This window comes from Chenopodium quinoa, unplaced genomic scaffold (genome assembly GCF_001683475.1).
Source record: "Chenopodium quinoa cultivar QQ74 unplaced genomic scaffold, ASM168347v1, whole genome shotgun sequence".
NCBI classification, from domain to species: Eukaryota; Viridiplantae; Streptophyta; class Magnoliopsida; order Caryophyllales; family Amaranthaceae; genus Chenopodium; species Chenopodium quinoa.
The window spans coordinates 1,349,022-1,369,676 of NW_018744757.1; the positions used below are offsets into that span (position 1 = coordinate 1,349,022).

Below are 20,655 nucleotides of genomic sequence, written 5' to 3' on the forward strand. Positions count from 1 at the left end.
TGTTATTTAAATCAATGTAATTTCCATACTTGAGGTATCGCTCGAGCCACAAACTAGTTCTTGTGCTAAAGCATAATATATACGAAGTATTAATCATATAGGATATTGTTAGGTGTTTCAATACCCTAAGTTGTGACTTCAAGCTCAATTTGAGGACGAAAAAGATAACTCATTGTTCTTCCAAGCTTGAGTTTTATATTAATGGTAGAGTAAGATTGAGAATCCAATTCTTTTAAAATTACATCACTTAATATCCTAGGCAATTTTTGGAAATGAGAGAGATACAGAGAAGGAAAAAAAAATTTGAACCCATGTAATAAGAGAGAGATAAAGAGAGTTTTATTAAGTAAAATAAGGAAATTGATCTAACTAATTTAAAATTTATGTTTTAAGAAAGTGATACAACTAAAAAGAAATGAAAGATGTATAAGAATGGTTTAAAATTGGAAAATTCACTCCTAAGGTTTTATTCTCTTTAATTCAAATTAATCGACATGTTATGACTTTATTTTTATTTTATTTTATTTTAATTTTTTTGAAAACAAGCTGCGACCATATCATTAAAGAAGGTCAATTTCCGTCAGAGTAATCAGGCTCTGCGGAAAGGGACTAAAGAAACAAATTCATTACAACCTCTAGCGTCCCAACGAGCTACGTTGTGTGCTAGAGAAATACCCGCACGCTTGATATGAGACAAATAAACAACATCAAAACAAGAAAACAATCTACTAATATCATCATATATCAAATAAACAGAAGAAAAACCCATAGCCTTCGACTTAATTGCACGGACCACATTTTCAGCGTCACATTCTAGATGGACCTTGGAATAACCAAGTCTTCTCGCCACAAGCAGCACGAACTTGCAAGCAGCAGCCTCTGCCTCTTCAACACCCCAGCCAGCCTTCTCTTCCCTAACTGCTGCAGCCACCAGAGAGCCAAGCTCGTCCCTCATTACCACCCCCAAACCAGTGACAGCACCAATGTGTGCGTCACAGTTAATCTTGGTCACCCCTGCAGCAGGGCATTGCCACGAAGAAGTTGATCCCCCACTTACATGAGCAGCCCTGTTAATCACCTTGGCAACATACTCATTGCTTTCCCTAACGTAATTCACCCATCCCCTAGCTATCTCCACTGCAATGACAGATTTTCCTTCATAGATGGTAGTATTCTTGCAGTGCCACGCTGCCCACTTAAGGGCTGTCATCGTAATAAAATCAGGTTTAGGAGCATTTTTTGATAACCATAGTAACCTCTCACTGAAATTACTACTTGGGGCAGCATTGAGTAAATTATGAAAGGAACTTGCTTCCCATATTTCCTTAGCAGTAGAACACTTGAACATGGCATGACATACGGTTTCTTCGTGTGCGTGGCATATGGAGCAAGAAGCATCAGTTGTAATGTGACGATACAGCAGTCGCTCTTTCACAGACAAGAACCCTTTGCAAGCTCTCCATAAGAAGTGCTTCAACTTAGGTGGGCATTCTAAAGACCAAACAACGCGCCATATTTCTGTCATATTCAGCCCTTGAGCAAGATTTGGCTCACGTTTGCATAACCAATAACCCGATTTCACACTATAAGCACCATCCTTGGACGGCCACCAATACATTCTATCAGGGGGGGCAATTCGGAGACAATGGAATAGCAACAATCTTTGTAATATCTACCTCACAAAAATTGCTGCTCAACACATTACTATCCCACACACCACACGAGTGATCAATTAAATCGCACACTTTCATCTCCAAATTACTAGTCGGATTTGGGGATGGAACAATGATAGAGGAATTTCCCGGTAACCAAGCATCACTCCAAACATTAATAGAACATCCTTTCCCAACCCGCCACTTAAGCCCTTCAAAAAGCTAAACCCTTGCACCCCACATACTCCTCCAAGCATAACTTGGGTCATAACCTTGACTAGCCTCTAGCACATCACACTTCTTAAAATATTTTGCTTTCATGTCAAGATTGAGTGTATAAGAGTACCTGGGTTATGGTGTAATCTCCACATTTGCTTTCCAAGAAGAGCTTGGTTAAAGCATTGTAGATCACGAAAGCCCATCCCACCAAGAGCCTTGGGACGACATAATAATTCCCATCTTTGCCAATGCATCTTACTTGCAGTATCCGAGGACCCCCACCAAAACCTAGCAAGCAAAGAATGTATTCCATCAATAAGTCCATCCGGAAGTTTTAAAAAATACTCATCATGTAAGTCGGGATTGCTTGAGCCACGGCTTTGATTAGAACCTCTTTTCCCGGCCTAGATAGGAGCTTCTCCTTCCACCCTTGAAGCTTTTCCAAATTCTCTCTTTCAAACTTGCAAAAATAGCTTTTTTCGATCTTCCAATTATAGTCGGCAAACCAAGATACTTCTCATGTCGAGTAACTTCCCGAACCCCCAAAATCTCAATAATCTCTTTTCTCTTCTCCGGACATACTTTTTTTTACTAAAAACAACTTCTGTTTTGCTTAGATTGACATTCTGACGAGAAGCTCTCTCATATTTGCCGATACTATCAGCTATAACCGAGCATTCGATTGCACATTTGCTCTAGCAAAAAGTATACTGTCGTCTGCGAAAAAGAGATGAGATATCCTTGGGGCGTTTCTTCATATACGAGCACCATGTATAAGATTACCATTGGCCGCCTTAGAAATAAGAGTCGAAAAGGCATCCGCACACAATAGAAATAGGTACAGAGATATAGGATCATCCTGACGCAAACCCCTCGAAGGCACCACAGAACCAGAAATATGTCCATTTATTTTAAAAGCAAAAGACACACTCTGCAAACAACTCATAACACGATGAATCCAGTTAGTAGAGAAACTCATTCTGATCATCACCTGTTCAAGAAACACCCACTCCACGATCATATGCCTTACTCATATTCAATTTCAGTGCAATATTACCATCCTTCCCTTCTCCACCTCTCTTCATACAATGAAAAATTTCGAAAGCAACAATGACATTATCCGTACTAAGTCTCTGCGGGACAAAAGCACTCTGATTTGGAGAGATGATTTTCCTCAAAAAAAAATTTAATTTATTTGCCAGTACTTACAATTTTATAAATAACATTGCAACAGCTTATTGGTCGAAATTCCGAAATCAGAGTAGGTTTGTCACATTTCGGAATTAGCACAATGCAAGTATTATTTATTTCCGCAAGATCAATTTCCCCCTTCCACCAATTTTGGACATAAGTAATAATATCAAAACCAACAATATGCCAAAATTTCTGAAAAAATAAAACATGCATACCATCGGGACCCGGAGCCTTATGTGGGTGCATCTAAAAAAGCGCTTGTCTTATCTCCTCTACGGTTGGCTCACATGTCATGACTTTATCATTATTCATAAACTCTTATTTGACTAACATTTGTGAATTAAAAAATATTTTCAATTTAATTTATGCATTTACAAACGTGATAAAAGAAACATATCAACTAATTTGGAATGGAGGAACTATAAGACTAATGTCCTGGTGGATAAACGGGAAATATCCTTTGCCAAAGAAGATAGGCTATGGCCATTTTTGAGGAAATTAAAGGGTAGAAATTTATCCGGGAAGTCTGTTTAAAGAGTGTAAATTTTAAGAATTTAGGATTTGGAGCACTGACATTCTTATTTTTACACCAACAAATTTGAATTTCAGTTTCTATCCAAATTTGGCAGCAGCTACAACCAAAGATGCCTTCATTATTTGTAACAGCCACACAGAATGGCGCAATTGGAAATCCTCCAATAGATACAAACATTAGAATATGATTCAAAAACGATGAGATTCTAAACAAACTCATAATTCAAACCAAAAATTGTACTTGATTCAAACTAGTCGTATGTCGCAACCGGTTAAGCTTCCAACCAATTCAACATCTATTGTATCCGCATAAAGGAGCTATTCATCTTCATCTGCAAGGGAAGAAAACAAACAGGTGAAATGACTTGCCTACACAATCATTTAATTTTTCCTTTTAGACCAAAATACGGGAGGGAAACCAGATTTTCCTTGATAATTACACTAGAGAATATTTCCATTTACAGAAATACTTTACTGAATCTCAAACCAGGGTAAGCAGTTTGTGACGCACTACAAGAGTTCAAACTATCATATGCAGCAAGTTATTTTTTAAGAAACAAGAAATAAAACAGAAATCTATTAATATATTGATTAGAGACCCATTTGACTGGTTGACAGGAAAAGACATTACCTCCTCACCAGTATCGCAACCCTTGATCATCATGGCATCTATTAATCTCACCAGGGGGAGGGGGTGCCTATCACAAAGCAGAAAAAGACTACCTAACATGGAAGGCTTAATCACCTCTATGCAGGCCAAGATGTACCTTACTGCTGCTCCATGAATTATATTAGGAAGTACCGCAACCCTTGATCATCATGGCATCTTTAAAAATTGTCTCAACTTTCCCAGTTTAACCCTTTTGCTAAATAAGTTAGTCCAAAAAACTCTTCAACATTTCATGATTTTCATCTAAGCTGTTTCACTTAGCCTAATAAAAAATTAAAAAAATAAAAATAAAAATAAAATCATCTAAAGGTGTGTTCTATTCACTTGATTTTCACTTTTTTGAACACATCGTATTATCTTATTCAAACTTATTAGACTTCATTAAAACTTATTTTAGTAGTAATTTAAAATTGGGTAATAGTTACAACCCTTATCAAAACCTTATACTTCCTCCGATCTTTTATTATTACACCATAAGAGATTGGCACAAATTTTTTGATAGTGGAAAAAAGGATGAGAGAGAAAGGTAGAAATACAAAGTTGCCCATGTGATAGTATACACAAAATAAAATGTAAGTGTTGAAAAGCAAGGGTATATTGGGTATTTATAGTGTGAACACAAATAATTCTTTTCCTAAAATGGATATGGTGCAATATTTGTGAAACTTCCTTATAAGGCAAGTGGTGCAATATTAAAAAAAACGGAGGAAGTATATATATATATATATATATATATATATATATATATATATATATATATATATATATATATATATATATATATATATATATATATATATATATATATATATATATCCTGAGCTTATTTTATCACCTATAAACTAAGTGAAAATAAAGTGAACACTAAACACCAGGGCCTAAAAAATATAAAAATCTGCATAAAAGGTAACCCCGCCAATGCAATGTAAGTTCATAAAGCTATTAACTAATAACTTATACCTTTACTACTGTAAAGCCTCACTCAAACTCTTAAAAACATCTACTTAATTTTGCATCTCAAAGACCCCAAGTTATTACTTTCCCTACCAGCATCTCAAATAGTTACAACATTTCCACTACCACATATCTTATGTTACCTTGTTCGAAAAATATCTTGTTCGAAAACCACCATTAATATAGAGAAGATGGAGATAAGAAGATTGTCATTTATTAGGTTAAAAAAAAAAGGGGTAGACAAAATGAAAAATTTAAAGCTTTTGTAATATAAAATTTATTTATATAGATTTAAGTGATGTACTGACGTGTCCCCGTACCTGTGTCCATATCGGATAGAGTCCCCATGTCCTAAAATTTTGGAACTTACCGGATCGGACACGTGTCCGTATCTGACACCTGTTCCCAAGTCCATGTAACATAGATTTCAAGCATAGAAGCTCTTTATTGAAAAAGAAACATTTTGAAGATCACATCAGTAAAGACAAATTCAGGTTATGGGTAAAATTTAAAACCATCAAAGTTCAACAAAAGAGCATCTGCCTACAGAACAGTCATTGATAACCCGCCACCCCCCCCCCCCCAACAAGCCATCCAATATTCTATCTTTCTCAACGGGCAGTGTAAACTTGTAATTTTCAATCTAAATAATATGCTAGCAGTCTAGCACTGACCTATGGGCATATTAGAGAAGCAAGAGTAGCAGAGATGCAAAAGTCAACACTTAATATTTTGAGTCTACTAATACACATGATAAACTCAGAGTTCCCATGATAAAGTACTTTATGAGAAGATTGAGAACATACTCATCTATGTGGAAGAAGAGGCTTGTATCTATATACAGCAGAAAATTTATAAAAGTTGAAAAGGAGATAAAAGCAACCCCAATACTAAAGAAACACAGCTGAAGTTACCTGTAACCACCCCACTTTCCATTTAGTACTAAATACAGGAGTAAAACATAGCACTAAGCCACTAATGAATATTTTGCATCTGATTTAATCGCTATATTCTTTTTCAACCGAAGGATGGACATTCTATCTTCAAAAAAAGCTGGTAAATTTTCCTGTACAGTTTAGAAAAGATGCTAGTGGTTGTAACGTACCATGGGCCTCATGCCTTCTATGATTCTACATTCCTTCCCCACAACTCATCTGCCCCTTGATCGGGCTAGATGCCTAGATCAATTCAGCCCTTTTGTTAGCAGCAATGAATCATACAGCCACCAATAAGGCAAATAAAAAAAAAATTAAAAAAAAAAAAAACCAAAGTCATCAAAGGTTCAGCAGTAAATATTTCTTCTGCACTTGACAGAAACAAATACTCAGAGAATTGTGGAAAAATGTAACATTTCTTATAGGAAACCAAAACATCGTATACAAAAAAATTAGACAACGAACAACATTTTTCTTCAAATAATTTTCAAATCCAAGCAAGCACAAGTAGACCTTAGGCCTAGTTCACCTAATTGTCGTAAATTCATAAAAAATAATTCAAGTAATAATAAGGGTTAATAAGGGTTACCCATCTATAGTATACAACTAAAATAAGTCTGATAAGGTCTAATAGGTTTTGATAAGTTCAAAAATATAAGATAAAGATATATTTAGATAAGTAAAATCAGGTGAATAAAACACACCTTTAAATCAATGAAAGAGTTAGCGTAATATCAAAGAAAAGGAAAACATTTAACGAAAGAGCAAGCTTTGTATCAAAATAGTCGAAGAGTATATCGAAAAGATTACTCTTCCCATTGGAAATTTTTAACGAGGACACATACTCCCCAAGAACATGAATGAAGAGAAAGATATTTTACAGACACTATCAGGCAGCAAAAGGAAACCTAGAATAGCAGGCAGAAAGAAGCAATCTAGATGATGAAGTAGACCCAGCCAACATTGTTGAGTAAAATCTTAAAGCAATATCAATCTACCTTTTAGTTAACCTCCTAAAAGATAGCAACATAACTACTCTGAATTTAACCTTATGCTGTCTAAATTAAAGACTTGGAAGTGGACATCAACACAGAGGGTCATCAATAGATAGCAAAAAATTTGCAGCACTCTTGGAAAAAAGGCAAATTTGAGCCTAAGGAGACATGCACAATAGCATAATGAAGTACTCCCTCTGTCAACAATGCTTACCAATTCACATTTTTCATTATCAATATCTTTTAGTATCAGTTAGTAAAAATCATAAAAGCTAATATTTTGACAATATACATGATAAACCCGACATCTTACATGGTAACATTTGTTTGTAGATATTAGCAACAAACTAAGAGTCGTAAATAGGGTGTGTAAATACTAATTAGTGCAAATAGTCAAAATAATATGGGAAATTTGGGAGAGGGATAAACTGATGGGAGCATTAGACTTGGTTGAAGTAGACATTACAAATATGCCAGGCATCATGGTGAGCTCCGTGGTGGTTTTTGGTGGTAGCGTTTGAGGTAGCAGGTAGCTTTTTGACTAGTCAAAACACTACTAGAAAAAATTTAAGAGTGTTTGGCAAGGTAATGATTCTAGTAGCGGTAAACGATAGAAGTAGCGTTTAGGTAACTTTTCTCAAACGTTAAAAATAGTAGCATTTAGAAGTAGCGGGTAGCGTTTGTCAAATTTTTATTACTTTTAAATCAATAGTTACATGAATTTTGATATATTTTGGTATTGCAACCACTACTTTTGCCAAACACTCATACTATCAACCGTTACTTTGAGAGCTAACCTCTACCCACTACTAATTGACCGCTACTCGCTAACTTAATAGCTACCTGCTACATGACGGCTATAAGTTACCCGCTACCGCTACTTTTGCTAAACAAGACCTTAGTGGAGGATTTTAGGGTTATCAGCCCATTGGATTTTCCATCAATAGCCAGGGGATTTTCCCCATTTGTGAATCTGCAGTTTTGGCGAATGATTCGACCCATACAAGGATCCATTACCCCGTTCACAACAAGTCTGATAGGGAATTTTCGGCTTTTTCTTTCAGTTTTTAACAGGTTAATCTTACTATGAAATTGTAACCCAAGGGCTATTATCAGTAGTTACTTTTTTTTTTTTTTTTTATTTTTTTAGGAATTATCAGTAGTTACTTAGGGACATTAAGGTAAATTAAGAACTTAAGCCACCCTATAAAACAGGGAGAATCATCTCTCCTATCTGCATTATTGTGAGCTACAATTTTAAATTATTCAATTTCAACTCAAACTTAGTGTGGAATTGCATAATTAATTTAATTAAAAGTTGAGATCAAGATTTTTTTCGTTTGTTTGTCTTTTCACTAATTATCCCAAAAAACTCAAAACCCCAATAATAAGAACATCTTCAAAGGTGAAAAATATGTAATGTTTGAACGTTAGATAAAGTGTATGCAACTATGCATTGGTAATCAGTCTAATCACCCTGCAGCACTAGCCAATTGTCTTCATCATTCTTTACTCTATAATTCTTATGGCTCTAAAAAATTCTGCAATACTCATCCAGCCCCATATCACAATGTCTTAACCATTTGACAATCAACACACATACACATTACACAGAGCCGAAAATAAATTAAAAGCTGTAATAAAGTCAACTGTTGTTCATCTTTCTGGACAGACATTTGATAGCACTAGATAAATAAATCAACTAAGTTGTTGGACAATCAACCAGACCCACTCGAAAGTCCAATTGAAAACAATCACACAATTAAATCAGCTGTGCTTTTGTCCTTTACACGCTTCACAGACATTTGAAACACTACAAGAAAGCAAAATAACTACAAACTTAAAACTTAAGACAGGCAAGATATAATCAATAATCAACAAATTTCTTGTTATAAATCATTAGCACAGGAAAAAACAACAAAGAACCCAAATTTTTTGAGCAATTAAACACTATAAACCAAAAAACAACCTAACACAAAAACAACTCAGGATCATAATAACCCAAAATATGTGCAGAAGATATAACAACTACAAAAACTTAATTGGGGTATTTAATTACTGCTTCAAACCAATGACCAAAATTAGGTTATACATCATCATCCAAATGAGAAATCGATCAAAAATTGAAAAAAAAACATAATAAAAATACTGACCAATATAGCGTCGCTCATTGGCGGCTTTGGATTTTTCAAGCATTTTATCAAGGTCCACTTGAAGCTTAGCATCCCATTTGACAAGCTGATTTACAAAGACAGCTCCTAAGCCCATTCCCAAAACATGTTCCCAAGGATCTAAAATACCCAAATTGGTAAAATTAGGGTTTTGAAATTATGAAATTGAATAGATATGAAGATGGAGAGAGACTTACGACGCATGTAAGGGAGTTTGCGAAGAGCATTTGAATACATTTGGGTGCCTAATCCAAGAAGAGCTCCGATCGCAGTCGCACTCCACGCCATTTTTGCTTGCTCTCTCTTTCTGCTCTGTGTATCTTCTTCTTCGACTTTGAGGCTGGCTCTTGTTCTTATTTTTAAGATGAGATCCAGAGTCAACTAACTCTTATTTTTGGAAATTGGGCTCGAACCATTTACGGGTTGAACCGGCCTAGATTAGCAAGTTAGATAGTTTTAATTCGGAAGATTTGAATCCCAAATCTCACTAAATAGCATAAAGACTTGCGGTGGACCTGATTCACAATAAGTCAATAATATTATTGTGGACATGAGGTTTGTACACACGTAAGTGACATTATTTTGGACATAGTGACCTTTATTTTGAACATAGTAATCTTATTTCAACATAGTAACCTTTATTAAAACTTGTATAACGTTTAATGTTATTGTGAATTTAAAATACGACGTTATGACCCTAATTTAAATAGTGACCTGTATTATTCATATTGAATATTTCATCAAAAAGATTAACCTCTTATAGTCTATATATTACCAAAATGACTTTTATTTCAACATAGTGAACTTTTTTTTATTATTATAGAAACCTTTTTTATATTAATAAAAAAAAAACTATAGTTTCTCTAATAATAGTGGTTCACAACAAATTAGTGCGGACCAGTTCTATTTAAAAATTTGTACACTAAATAGAAACCACGTTTATTACCATCTTAGTTAGAATTAATTTATGATTTATTAATCCAAATTTATACTTTCCTGTTATTTTTTTATTACACCACTTACCATTTTAGGAAGTTTCATATTTATTGCACCATTTCTTTTTTGGACAACTTTTTTCATATAAAGTTACCAATTTACCCTTGTACTACATTATCAACCCATTTAAATGGTTTTAGCCATGATTATAATCAATTAACAACATCTAATTACCCCCTCCAAAATCACCTTTATTAAAAAAGAATGCTTGACAATCACATGCTATGGAGATTTTCTTATCATCAACTTCAAATCTGATCTTTATCATCTCTCTACTATCTTTTCCCCCAAATTTATTGAAGAATCAAGATCTATGGTTCATACACCCAAAAATTCAATCATATCGACCGAAATTTTTCACTGTACAATACAATTGCAAACCGAATTCAGTCATGTCGATCTACTCTATATACATGTTCCAAATTTGAGCTGCACTTAGGAGAGATCGAGAAAATTCGAGCTAGAGCTAGAAAGAGATAGAACAACCTTTGATTTTTACTTTAAAATTTTTCTTCAAGATCAACCAAAGGTAATTTTTTTTTTTTTTATTTTGATTTTGGATTTCCAAAAATTAAAAAAATAAAAAAAATAAAATCGGACCTTATAAAAATAAATAAATTTTCGGTCTCTTAAAATTAGAAACAAGTTAAAATACTCACTTTTAAAATTACTTAATTAAATAAGAATGCTAAAACAAGAAATAAAACACTAAGAGAAATGGTTTAGGTATAGCATTAACTTGAACATAAACAAAGCCATAGAAATTGAATTCATTATGAACTAAACATGCTTGAATATCGAAGTAAAAGATCCAATCTAGTCGTCTTCCGAGGTCAATTAGCTTCTCCTAACATAGCCTCTATGTTTCCACACTAGAACCATATATTGGGAGGTGCAATCAAAGAACAATCGATAGTAATGAACCTTAACTAAGTCAACTTCCGTTCCTTGTTAGCAAAGATTCACCGTTAATCAACCAACAATGTGCACTTGCAAGAAGATTAAAGAATATCAAGCATATAAAGACTTTAATCACAAATAAATCAATTCTAAACCCTAGAACATGCTCAAGATCCAACTACACCACAACCATCCCCTTAATGGAGGAATTACTCACTAATCATGCTAATAAAAAGATTAATTAATAAATAATCAAGAATAAACAAGATTAATAAGCAATACCAACAACAAAAATAATAATCAAAAGAAAGCAAATAAAATAGAGGAGAGAGAGTTAGAGATTCTCATTGATTGAAGATGAAAGTCTAAAACAAGATGATCAATCTTCTTCTTCAAAATCCAAACTCAACAATGGTGAAACTAGGGATGTCAATGGGGCGGGGCGGATGTTGGCCTTCCCATCCCCATCCCTACCTAATATTTTCATCCCCATCCCCATCCCCATCCTCGCGGCGGGTCCAATTTTCATCCCCATCCCTGCCCCACCGGGTACAACTCCAAAACCATCCCCGCCCCAACCCCACTTGGATATCCATCCCCACCTAATCCCCACCAAAGACCCGCCTAATCCCCACCCAAGATCCACTTAATATCCGTATCTCAAATACACAATCTTACATAATTAATACGAATTATAAAATAAAACATTCTATACACAATTTTTTGTTATAATATAAGTGTCGTACAAATTATTATCATTAATATTGTATTTCATGTAATTATTTTATAAATAGAATAAAAGTATATAATTTTGCTTTAAAAGATATGTAGATGTGGGTATGAGGTGGGGATGAGGCGGGTACGAAGTGGGGGCGGGTGGGGCGGGGCGGGTACAACTTAAAAATCCACCCCGCCCCATCACCCATGGCAGGTATGGTTTTAATCCCCATCCCCGCCCCACCACCCGCAAAACCGAGACCCATCCTCGCCCCATTGGGGCGGGGATGGGGCGGGTCTCCTACTTGACCCGCCCCACTGACATCCCTAGGTGAAACTCTCACTTTCTCTCTCTAAACAACTCTAATCTTAACCTAAACCTAGAGAGAGAAGCTCTCCTAAAACTAATTAGAGAATAGAATAATTGTTAATTGAATATATTGTTCCTTGTTAATTCTAATTACCCCCGAAAATGGGTGTTTATACTAACTTAATAAAATAAAAGAAAAGGAAAATAAAAGAAAAGAAAATAAAAGGGAAAAGAAATAAGAAAAGGTAAAGGAAAAGAAATAAAAATTAAAGAAAAAGGAAAAAAATAACCCAAAATCCCCCAAAACACATCAGCCTTCCTATTCTTCTTCTATTCGATTTTGGCTGCTCCATTCTTCATCACCACTGCATCACACCATCATCAACGCACATCATCATCACGAATCGAAGATCAACGGCAATCACCAAGCTTCAATTGTTTGATCTCAATAATTATCACGTGCATAGCTCGTGAAATGGTTCGGTCGAACCATGGGTTGATGTGGCCGAACTACAGGGTTGGTTCGGTCGAACCATGGGCGTGTTCGATCACACCTCTTCAATTTACAAAACTTCAAAAGTTTTCTGACTGTTTTGGCACTTCTTGGCATTTCGATCGAACTCCTATGCAGTTTGCCCGAATTGATTAATTGAATTTGCTTTGATTTAGGCTAATGCTTGTGCGAATTGATGGGGTTGATTTGGGTTTGCGGTGGCCGGGAATTGCAGGGAAGAGGTGCGGTTTGGGTGGCTGAAATTGAGTGGCTGCAGCAGTGGTTGGAGTCGTGGTTTGGTGAGGTGCGGGGAAGGAAGCAGCGGTGGTGCAGGTGGTTAATTGGTGTGGGTTTTGGTGGACGGTGGTGCAGGGGCTGTTGATTGGCTTTGGTGGGCTATTGTGTGTGGTACGGTGGTGTTGCGGTTGCGCTGAGTTGAGTTGAGTGAGTTAGGGGAAAGGTTGGGGATTGGCGAAGGGTGAGCGACAGGTGGCTGATTAGTGTGGGATGGTGGTTACGCGAAGATGTGGGTGGTGTTTGTGAGGGTGAGTGGAATTGGTGGGTGATGGTGGTTCAGGTGCGTGGCTGCTGTGGTTGCTATGGTTTGGTTTGGGTGGCTGAAGGTGAATTGGAGCAGGGGAATTAGCTGGTGGTTTGCGTGAGTAGGGTAAGTGTTGTGATGTTGGTGTGTGTTGTTTGGGGTGGTGTAGGATAGTGAAGGGTGTGGTGTATGATAAGCTGGCAGCAGGGGTTGTTGCTTGGAAGCTTGTGCATTTGGCGTTTGACTCAAATTGGGACCCGAATTCACTTGACATAAAACCCGAACCCCTACACACAAAACCGAAGGAAGGAATTGGGGTAAATAAAATAAAATAAATAAAATGGAAATGAATAAAATAAAATAGAAAATAAGAGGAATAAACTAAAACTAGCAAAATTAAATAAAACTATACAAGCAAATAAAATAAAATAAAATAACAAAATAAACATAAAGCTAATTAAAACTATGAAAGTAACAAAGAAAAGGAAAGAAATAAAATAAATCGAAAGCACATAAAATACGAAAATAAAATAGAAACAATTAAATAAAGAAATTAAATTAAAACATACTAAAACTAAGAAATAAACTAGAAACTTTATTAAAAAGAAAACAAGAGAATAAAAGGGAAAATAAACACGGAATTAACTCTAAAACTACTCCCTAAGAGTGACATAAATGTCACTCATCAAATTCCCCCAAGCTAAACCTTTGCTCGTCCTCGAGCAAAGCTAAGGCAAAAGAGAACAAGATGGACTTATTGAAAGCAAAAGAAACAAAATAGAAACAAAGAGAAAGAATGTACACTAACTCACTGCCGTAGGAATCAAGGATGCATTTAGCGTATGCATCAAGCCCTTTAAACCCCCATGTCGCCAAAGAGGGCGAGTGAGCTCTCGCGAGGGTTTCCTAAGAGCTTAACCCACAACTCTCAATAATAAAAATAACCAAGGCAAGGCAACAAAAAGGAAAACAAAAATAAACAAGAAAGGAGGTAAAACACAAACTCATGTATGGACAAAAGATAGGGACACGTACTAATGAATGCAAACCTTTCTAAATGGACATATGTATGCACGTTCCAAGATGTTAATGGTTGATTGAAACATAGCACATGCTAAGCATAGAGAACTACTTAGGACTCAATCCACCCTAGCCCCAACCAATCGGGTCACGTTCTCTCCACTAGCTTCAAATCAACCCTTAATCTAGATTCTCAAGATTCCACGAAGGAACCGGAAAAAGATAAAGAAATGAAAAACTTTGAGAAGGTAGTCTCGACGTCTCAACTATGCATACTCTTTCCATAGGTTTGAAGTCTATCTCCCTCCACCGTTCTTTTGACCTAACCCACTAGAGTCTAAGGGTCTTTTTATTGGTAGTAACGTAAGGCTAAGGGTTAAGGCGGGGTAAAAATTTGAAATTTGGTGAAATTTCCTAAGTGAAGCAAAAAGTGCGACCGACACTCAAAAACAACTCAAGAAGTCCCTAAATATCAAACAAAAATACCAATAATGCCACTCCCCCAAGCTTATTCAACACCAACACTCAATATATACAAAATGAAGGAACGATCACCCCCAAGCTTGAACAAAGAATTGTCCCCAATGCTTAAACTAGGGAAGAAAACGAAACCATCAAAAATATTTTTATTATTTTTGTTTATTTTCCATTTTTTTTTATTGTTATTTTTTTAAACTTTATTCGTTGTCCTTGCCTTTTTAACTATGGACGGCTTTTTCTTGTAACATAATTTGATTTTCTTGAATTGCATCTTTCTTTTAAAACTCAACTTTAACCAAATCTCAAAGTGCTTCTTGTTTATGATCAATATTCTCAAAACTCAAACCTCACATGTCAATGCTTCACTAACTAAAAGGGTTGGTAAACATAGGCCATTAGGTTTGTAATGTGGTTTAAACAAGAATGTGAAACATAAGGCTCAAATTGGTTAGCAAGTAGGTGGATGCAAATTAGAAAATCAAATTTGTAACAAAACAAAAAGAAAATTAAGAAAAATGAGAAAGAGTGCCCTTTTCCTCCCCTAGAGTGCTTCCGCCACGATCTTGGGGGCTATAAGTCAAAACAAGGATCAAGACATGCATAGCTAAGGATCCAAATGTGCCACACAACAAAATAATGAAGGCTAGAACAATGTTACCTCACAAGGGATTATAATTAGTCAAATACCAACCAAGGGTGTCAAATCCACTATAGAGAGCAACACCATCTTACCACATACCCGTGAACTAAGGCTTCATGGATTCCTAAAAGTTCTTAACCCGACTACCTTAGCATGTAATATCCTAGAGTCAACCAATGACACTCTCAAATCGTGCATACATTAACCACTTAGGAAGAAAGGCATTCAAGAATAAATAAATCCACAAGATATAATGTCCAATCCAAGTTAAAACAAAGACACAACACCTAATTGCCTTGATTAAAACGAAAATCTTTTTGTATTTTTCAAAAGCATGAAAAACATGGAAATGCATATACTCAAGTGCATGACATATATGAATCAACATCCCACCAAACATGATAGAATACCCTCCCCCAAGCTTGAATGAGGCACCAAACTCAACCATGAACAATGAAACCAAAGAGGGGAAAACAAGGAGAAATTAATCCAACATTACAAACACATGATCTTCAAGTCACAATGAGTAAGAGAGAGGGAAAAGAAGGATATTACCGGATATTGGGAAAGTGCACAATCACACAAAAACCTGAAATAACTTCATAGGATCCACAACCTCTACAAATAAGGCTTGAACTCCACATGATAGGTAAGTTGAGGCACATTTCCTTGATTCTTGATCATCACCAATGCACAAGAGTATATCGAGTTGTGTAACTAGAAAGGAACACAAACACGTCCATGAGAGAAAATCTAATCTAAAAAGAAAAGAAAATGAAAGCAATAAAACACGGGTTACTTCCCGAGAAAGGCTTGCTTAACGTCCAAGCATGACCAATCTAGTAAATAACCCGACAAAGAACGCAAAAGCTTGTCATATGCATCGGCAAACATATCAAGAAATAGAGCATACGCGATGCTCATATGACAAACAAACATAAAGTACAAGGAGACTTTTGAGAGAAGGGAGAAAAGAAAAAGTAAAAGAATCAAAAGAAAAATCAAGAAAATAAGAAGAAAAGGTAGAAGAATAAAAAGAAAAATAGGGAGGCAAACTCTCCTCTCAAAAATCTTTTTGGTTGGCATTATAACTCTTTTCCTCATCAACAATGAAAGAGTTGAGGGCTTCGGAAGCATGAATAGGAAACGGATCCCTAAGAGGTTCTTTGAGAAAAGAAGGGAGGAACATAGGATAGTAGGAGATATGGTTAAACCTTTGGGAGAAAGCTGTATGAGAAAGGGAAAAAGGGGTAGTTAATCCCTCATCACAAGATCTCACATCACTAATGAGGGAATGAAAATCAATCATGGAATCCTCAAATGAAGAACCCTCACGTTATACATCTCCCTCAAGCTCAAAAACTCCAAGTGATTCAACCTCAACCTCCTCTTCACAACCTTGAACAACATCTCCCTTAAATTTCTCAAGGCCTACCATCTCAAAATCAAGAGTGAATGGGAGCAAATTTCTCTCAAACTCATCTCTTTCTAATGAAGCCTTATCAATGAACTCACTTATAAGGTTATGGGCTACCGTTTAAAACTCAAGAAATATTTGGGCCATAATCTCGAATGAGTCCAAATCATCATGGATAGACGAGTCAAAAGCTTGCTCATTGGAATCATCTAGGGGACTATGGGGCACACCTTTAGAATTCATGCAAAAATCGGATGCAATATGAGAAAGAACATGCACTTCATCATCATTAGAATGTACCTCATTACATTGAGCTATAGAGGAAGGGGAGTTGAAATTATGCATTACATTGTCACTATGGGAAGCATCAAGCACATCATGGGAATTCATATTAGACAAATCATGACAATTAGCATCAACATTAAAAGCATGAGAATCCCGAACATAAGTCTCATGATTGGCCCTCTCCCAATCATAATTATCCCTAGCTAACCATGAATAGATGTAATACCCCGTATTTTCATACGTATTTTCTAATTGATTAATTAAGAATTATTTTATAAAAAGGGTATTTTAATAAATTCATTATTTGGAGCCAAAATTATATTTGAATTTTGGCACCAAATATAAGTATTTAATCATATGAATAATTAATTATTTTCGGATTTCTAAATTAATAATATAGGTTTAATTATCTTTTTTAAGGGTGGTCCATACTTTATTATACTAACTATTTCAAGGAAATATCTAATATACATTATGTATTTAACTAATTTTGATATTATCTAAAATATTTATTTATTCAATTATTTTATTATGATTTTCGTTTTTATTAAAAAAATAGAAATTTTTGTGAGCGTGAGCTTATCATGTTTTTAAGAGTGATTTTATCACCTTAGTTTGTTAATAATTATTTAACTTAACCTCTAATTCTCTATCTCATTTTGTTCCTATCTTCCTTCTCCCAACCATATGTGTATCCATTTAATTTTTCTTATCTTTTAACCAACCTACTAATATAGACCAAATGTTACTCAAATTCATTTAACAAACTTAAACTTATCATGTTCTTATTCTAATCTAATCCCAACTTAAGCTCTATCCTTTCTACACCCTCAATACTATAAATAGACTTTTAATTCTTCCCACTTATTCACACCAATTCTCTACTTTTCTTCTCCTCTTTTTACACAAATCACCCCGTTTATCTTTGAAACCAATTTTCGGTCACTTCTGGTCAATTTTGGGGTATTAACGTTTCACATAATATTGTTCCTCTCAAAAATCCTTGAGGTTAGGCTCAAGAATCACCCGACTCAGAGTTATATCAAAGGAGTTATAGCCTCTGTAAGTTCTGCCTATTCTTTCCAACGCAAATCCAATTCTTCTCTTTTCCTTGGTTTCTTATCTTTTCTTATTCTCTTCTCTTATTCAACTATTATTATTATTATTATTATTATTATTATTATTATTATTATTATGGGGGATTTATAAATAATTATTATGAGTAGTTTTAATTATATAAAATTAGATTTTTAATAATGTTTATGTTGAAAGGTTCATGTACATATAGTTGGGAGGTTATTATTTAATTATTTGTGATTACTTGTTAACCTTATGTTGATTAAGGTTATATTTATTTGTAGGGTGTGTTCAATCAAGGTTCTTGAGGTTCTTTTTGTGTGGTTTTTCTAGCAATGATCAAGGTATGTTTAGGTGGCTAGATACCTTTGAAAGTAATTGGTTTGAATAACATGTTTACATGATTTGATTAGTGATTGAATTAAATTGATTTTGAAATAAATTATGTTCGAAGATATTTATTTTAATAAAAGTATTTGAATGATTGATTTTTAAATCATGTTTTGAATGGTTTGGATTACTTATCGTGTTTAAATAATATTAGGAACTATTGGATATTAAAAGGATTTATTGAACCGTTGAATTATTATTATTAATGCTTTATAAGCATGTTAGTAATCCCACTATGCGTATTTGGTTTATTGATAAGGCCTTGGACTTTGTATGACCGGGTCTTTTCTCAAGAATAGCCTTATAATATAAGGAGACTAGCTTGGGGGGTGTGCACACTTAGGTGAGGAATTGGATTAAAAGAAATTGGTTCTTAATAAAGGAATTGGTTTTATTAACTATTATTTTGAATATTGAATCATTGGAATCAGTTTTGGAATAATGAGTTTTGAATTTATTGGATTAATTATTGGAATTGGTTTTAAAAGCATGTTTGCAAATAAATTGAGTTTACACTATCTTGCACTCACCGTACTTAGCATATTTTACTAATCCGTATTTCTTATTTGTTTTGGTTCGCCCTGTTTACCGTAATGGTAAGCAGTGTTGACTATTTTCAGGTGGAGTCATGAATGAGCATATGGGAGTCCAGGGATTTGCTTCACCTAGTTTAGGAATGTTGGTCTTGTCTTTATTTTTGAGCACTCATAACAATATAACTATTTTTTTGTAAGTATTAATAAAAGAAAGTTGAGTTTCCGCTGCAAGTTTTGTTGTTGAGTTAAGTATTTTAAGTAGCCTTGCGTAATCACGCGGCGGTAATACACCCAGTCTATCTCTACAATATAATTATACGTATTATACTGGTATTTCCATAGAGGGAGATTTGGTGGTGTTATAATAGAAATCCCAAGCTTCATCCGAAGACATGTCTTGAAATCTACCATTTAACATATTGTCAACTACTCCTCTAAAATGCTCATTTAATCCCAAATTAATGATTTCACAATAATCACCCTTGGTAAAACCTTTAACACCATCTAGGAAATCCTCAAGTCTATTGAAATACACCCAAAACGGTTCATTATCAAATTGAGGAATAGAAATAGAAGCCATTTTTTCAAATAAAGCAACACAAATAAAAACCAACAAATAGAATGAAAATTATATACAGTGGACTAGTCTCAATAAGAAAACACAACAGTAATGGAAGCCGTTCCCCGGCAATGGCGCCAATTTGACAAGGGAATAAACTCGTCGTCAATTGTCTATCCCCAGATCAAATACTATTTATACAACCTAAACAAACCTAATACGAGTATAAGGCAAGCATAGGGGTCGAACCACAGGGAACGAATAAACACCACCAAATGTTATTGACAATTAAGATAGTCCGGAATAGGAGATAAATAAACTAAAGTCTAAAGATGCTAAAACAAGAAATAAAACACTAAGAGAAATGGTTTAGGTATAGCATTAACTTGAACATAAACAAAGGCATAGAAATTGAATTAATTATGAACTAAACATGCTCGAATATCAAAGTAAAAGATCCAAACTAGCCATCTTCCGAGGTCAATTGGCTTCTCCTAACATAGCCTCTATGTTTCCACACTAGAACCATATATTGGGAGGTGCAATCAAAGAACAATTGATAGTAATGAACCTTAACTAAGTCAACTTCCGTTCCTTGTTGGCAAAGATTCACCTTTAATCAACCAACAATGTGCACTTGCAAGAAGATTAAAGAATATCAAGCATATAAAGACTTTAATCACAAATAAATAAATTCTAAACCCTAGAACATGCTCAAGATCCAACTACACCACAACCATCCCCTTAATGGGGGAATTACTCACTAATCATGCTAATAAAAAGATTAATTAACAAATAATCAAGAATAAACATGATTAATAAGCAATACCAACAACAAAAATAATAATCAAAAGAAAGCAAATTAAATAGAGGAGAGAGAGTTAGAGATTCTCATTGATTGAAGATGAAAGTCTACAAACAAGATGATCAATCTTCTTCTTCAAAATCCAAACTCAACAATGGTGAAACC

The 20,655-nt window shown here is 34.8% G+C and overlaps 1 protein-coding gene across 1 annotated transcript; it reads right to left on the reverse strand.

Moving 5' to 3' along the window:
• Window positions 1–3,594: 3,594 nt before the first annotated feature.
• LOC110703734 lies at window positions 3,595–9,713 on the reverse strand. The gene is made up of 3 exons (XM_021881516.1): window positions 9,522–9,713; window positions 9,307–9,444; window positions 3,595–3,931 (listed from the first exon to the last, which is right to left on the reverse strand). Exons 1-3 carry the CDS (start codon window positions 9,610–9,612, stop codon window positions 3,918–3,920), a joined length of 243 nt encoding a protein of 80 aa, XP_021737208.1. The 5' UTR covers window positions 9,613–9,713; the 3' UTR covers window positions 3,595–3,917.
• Window positions 9,714–20,655: the final 10,942 nt, after the last annotated feature.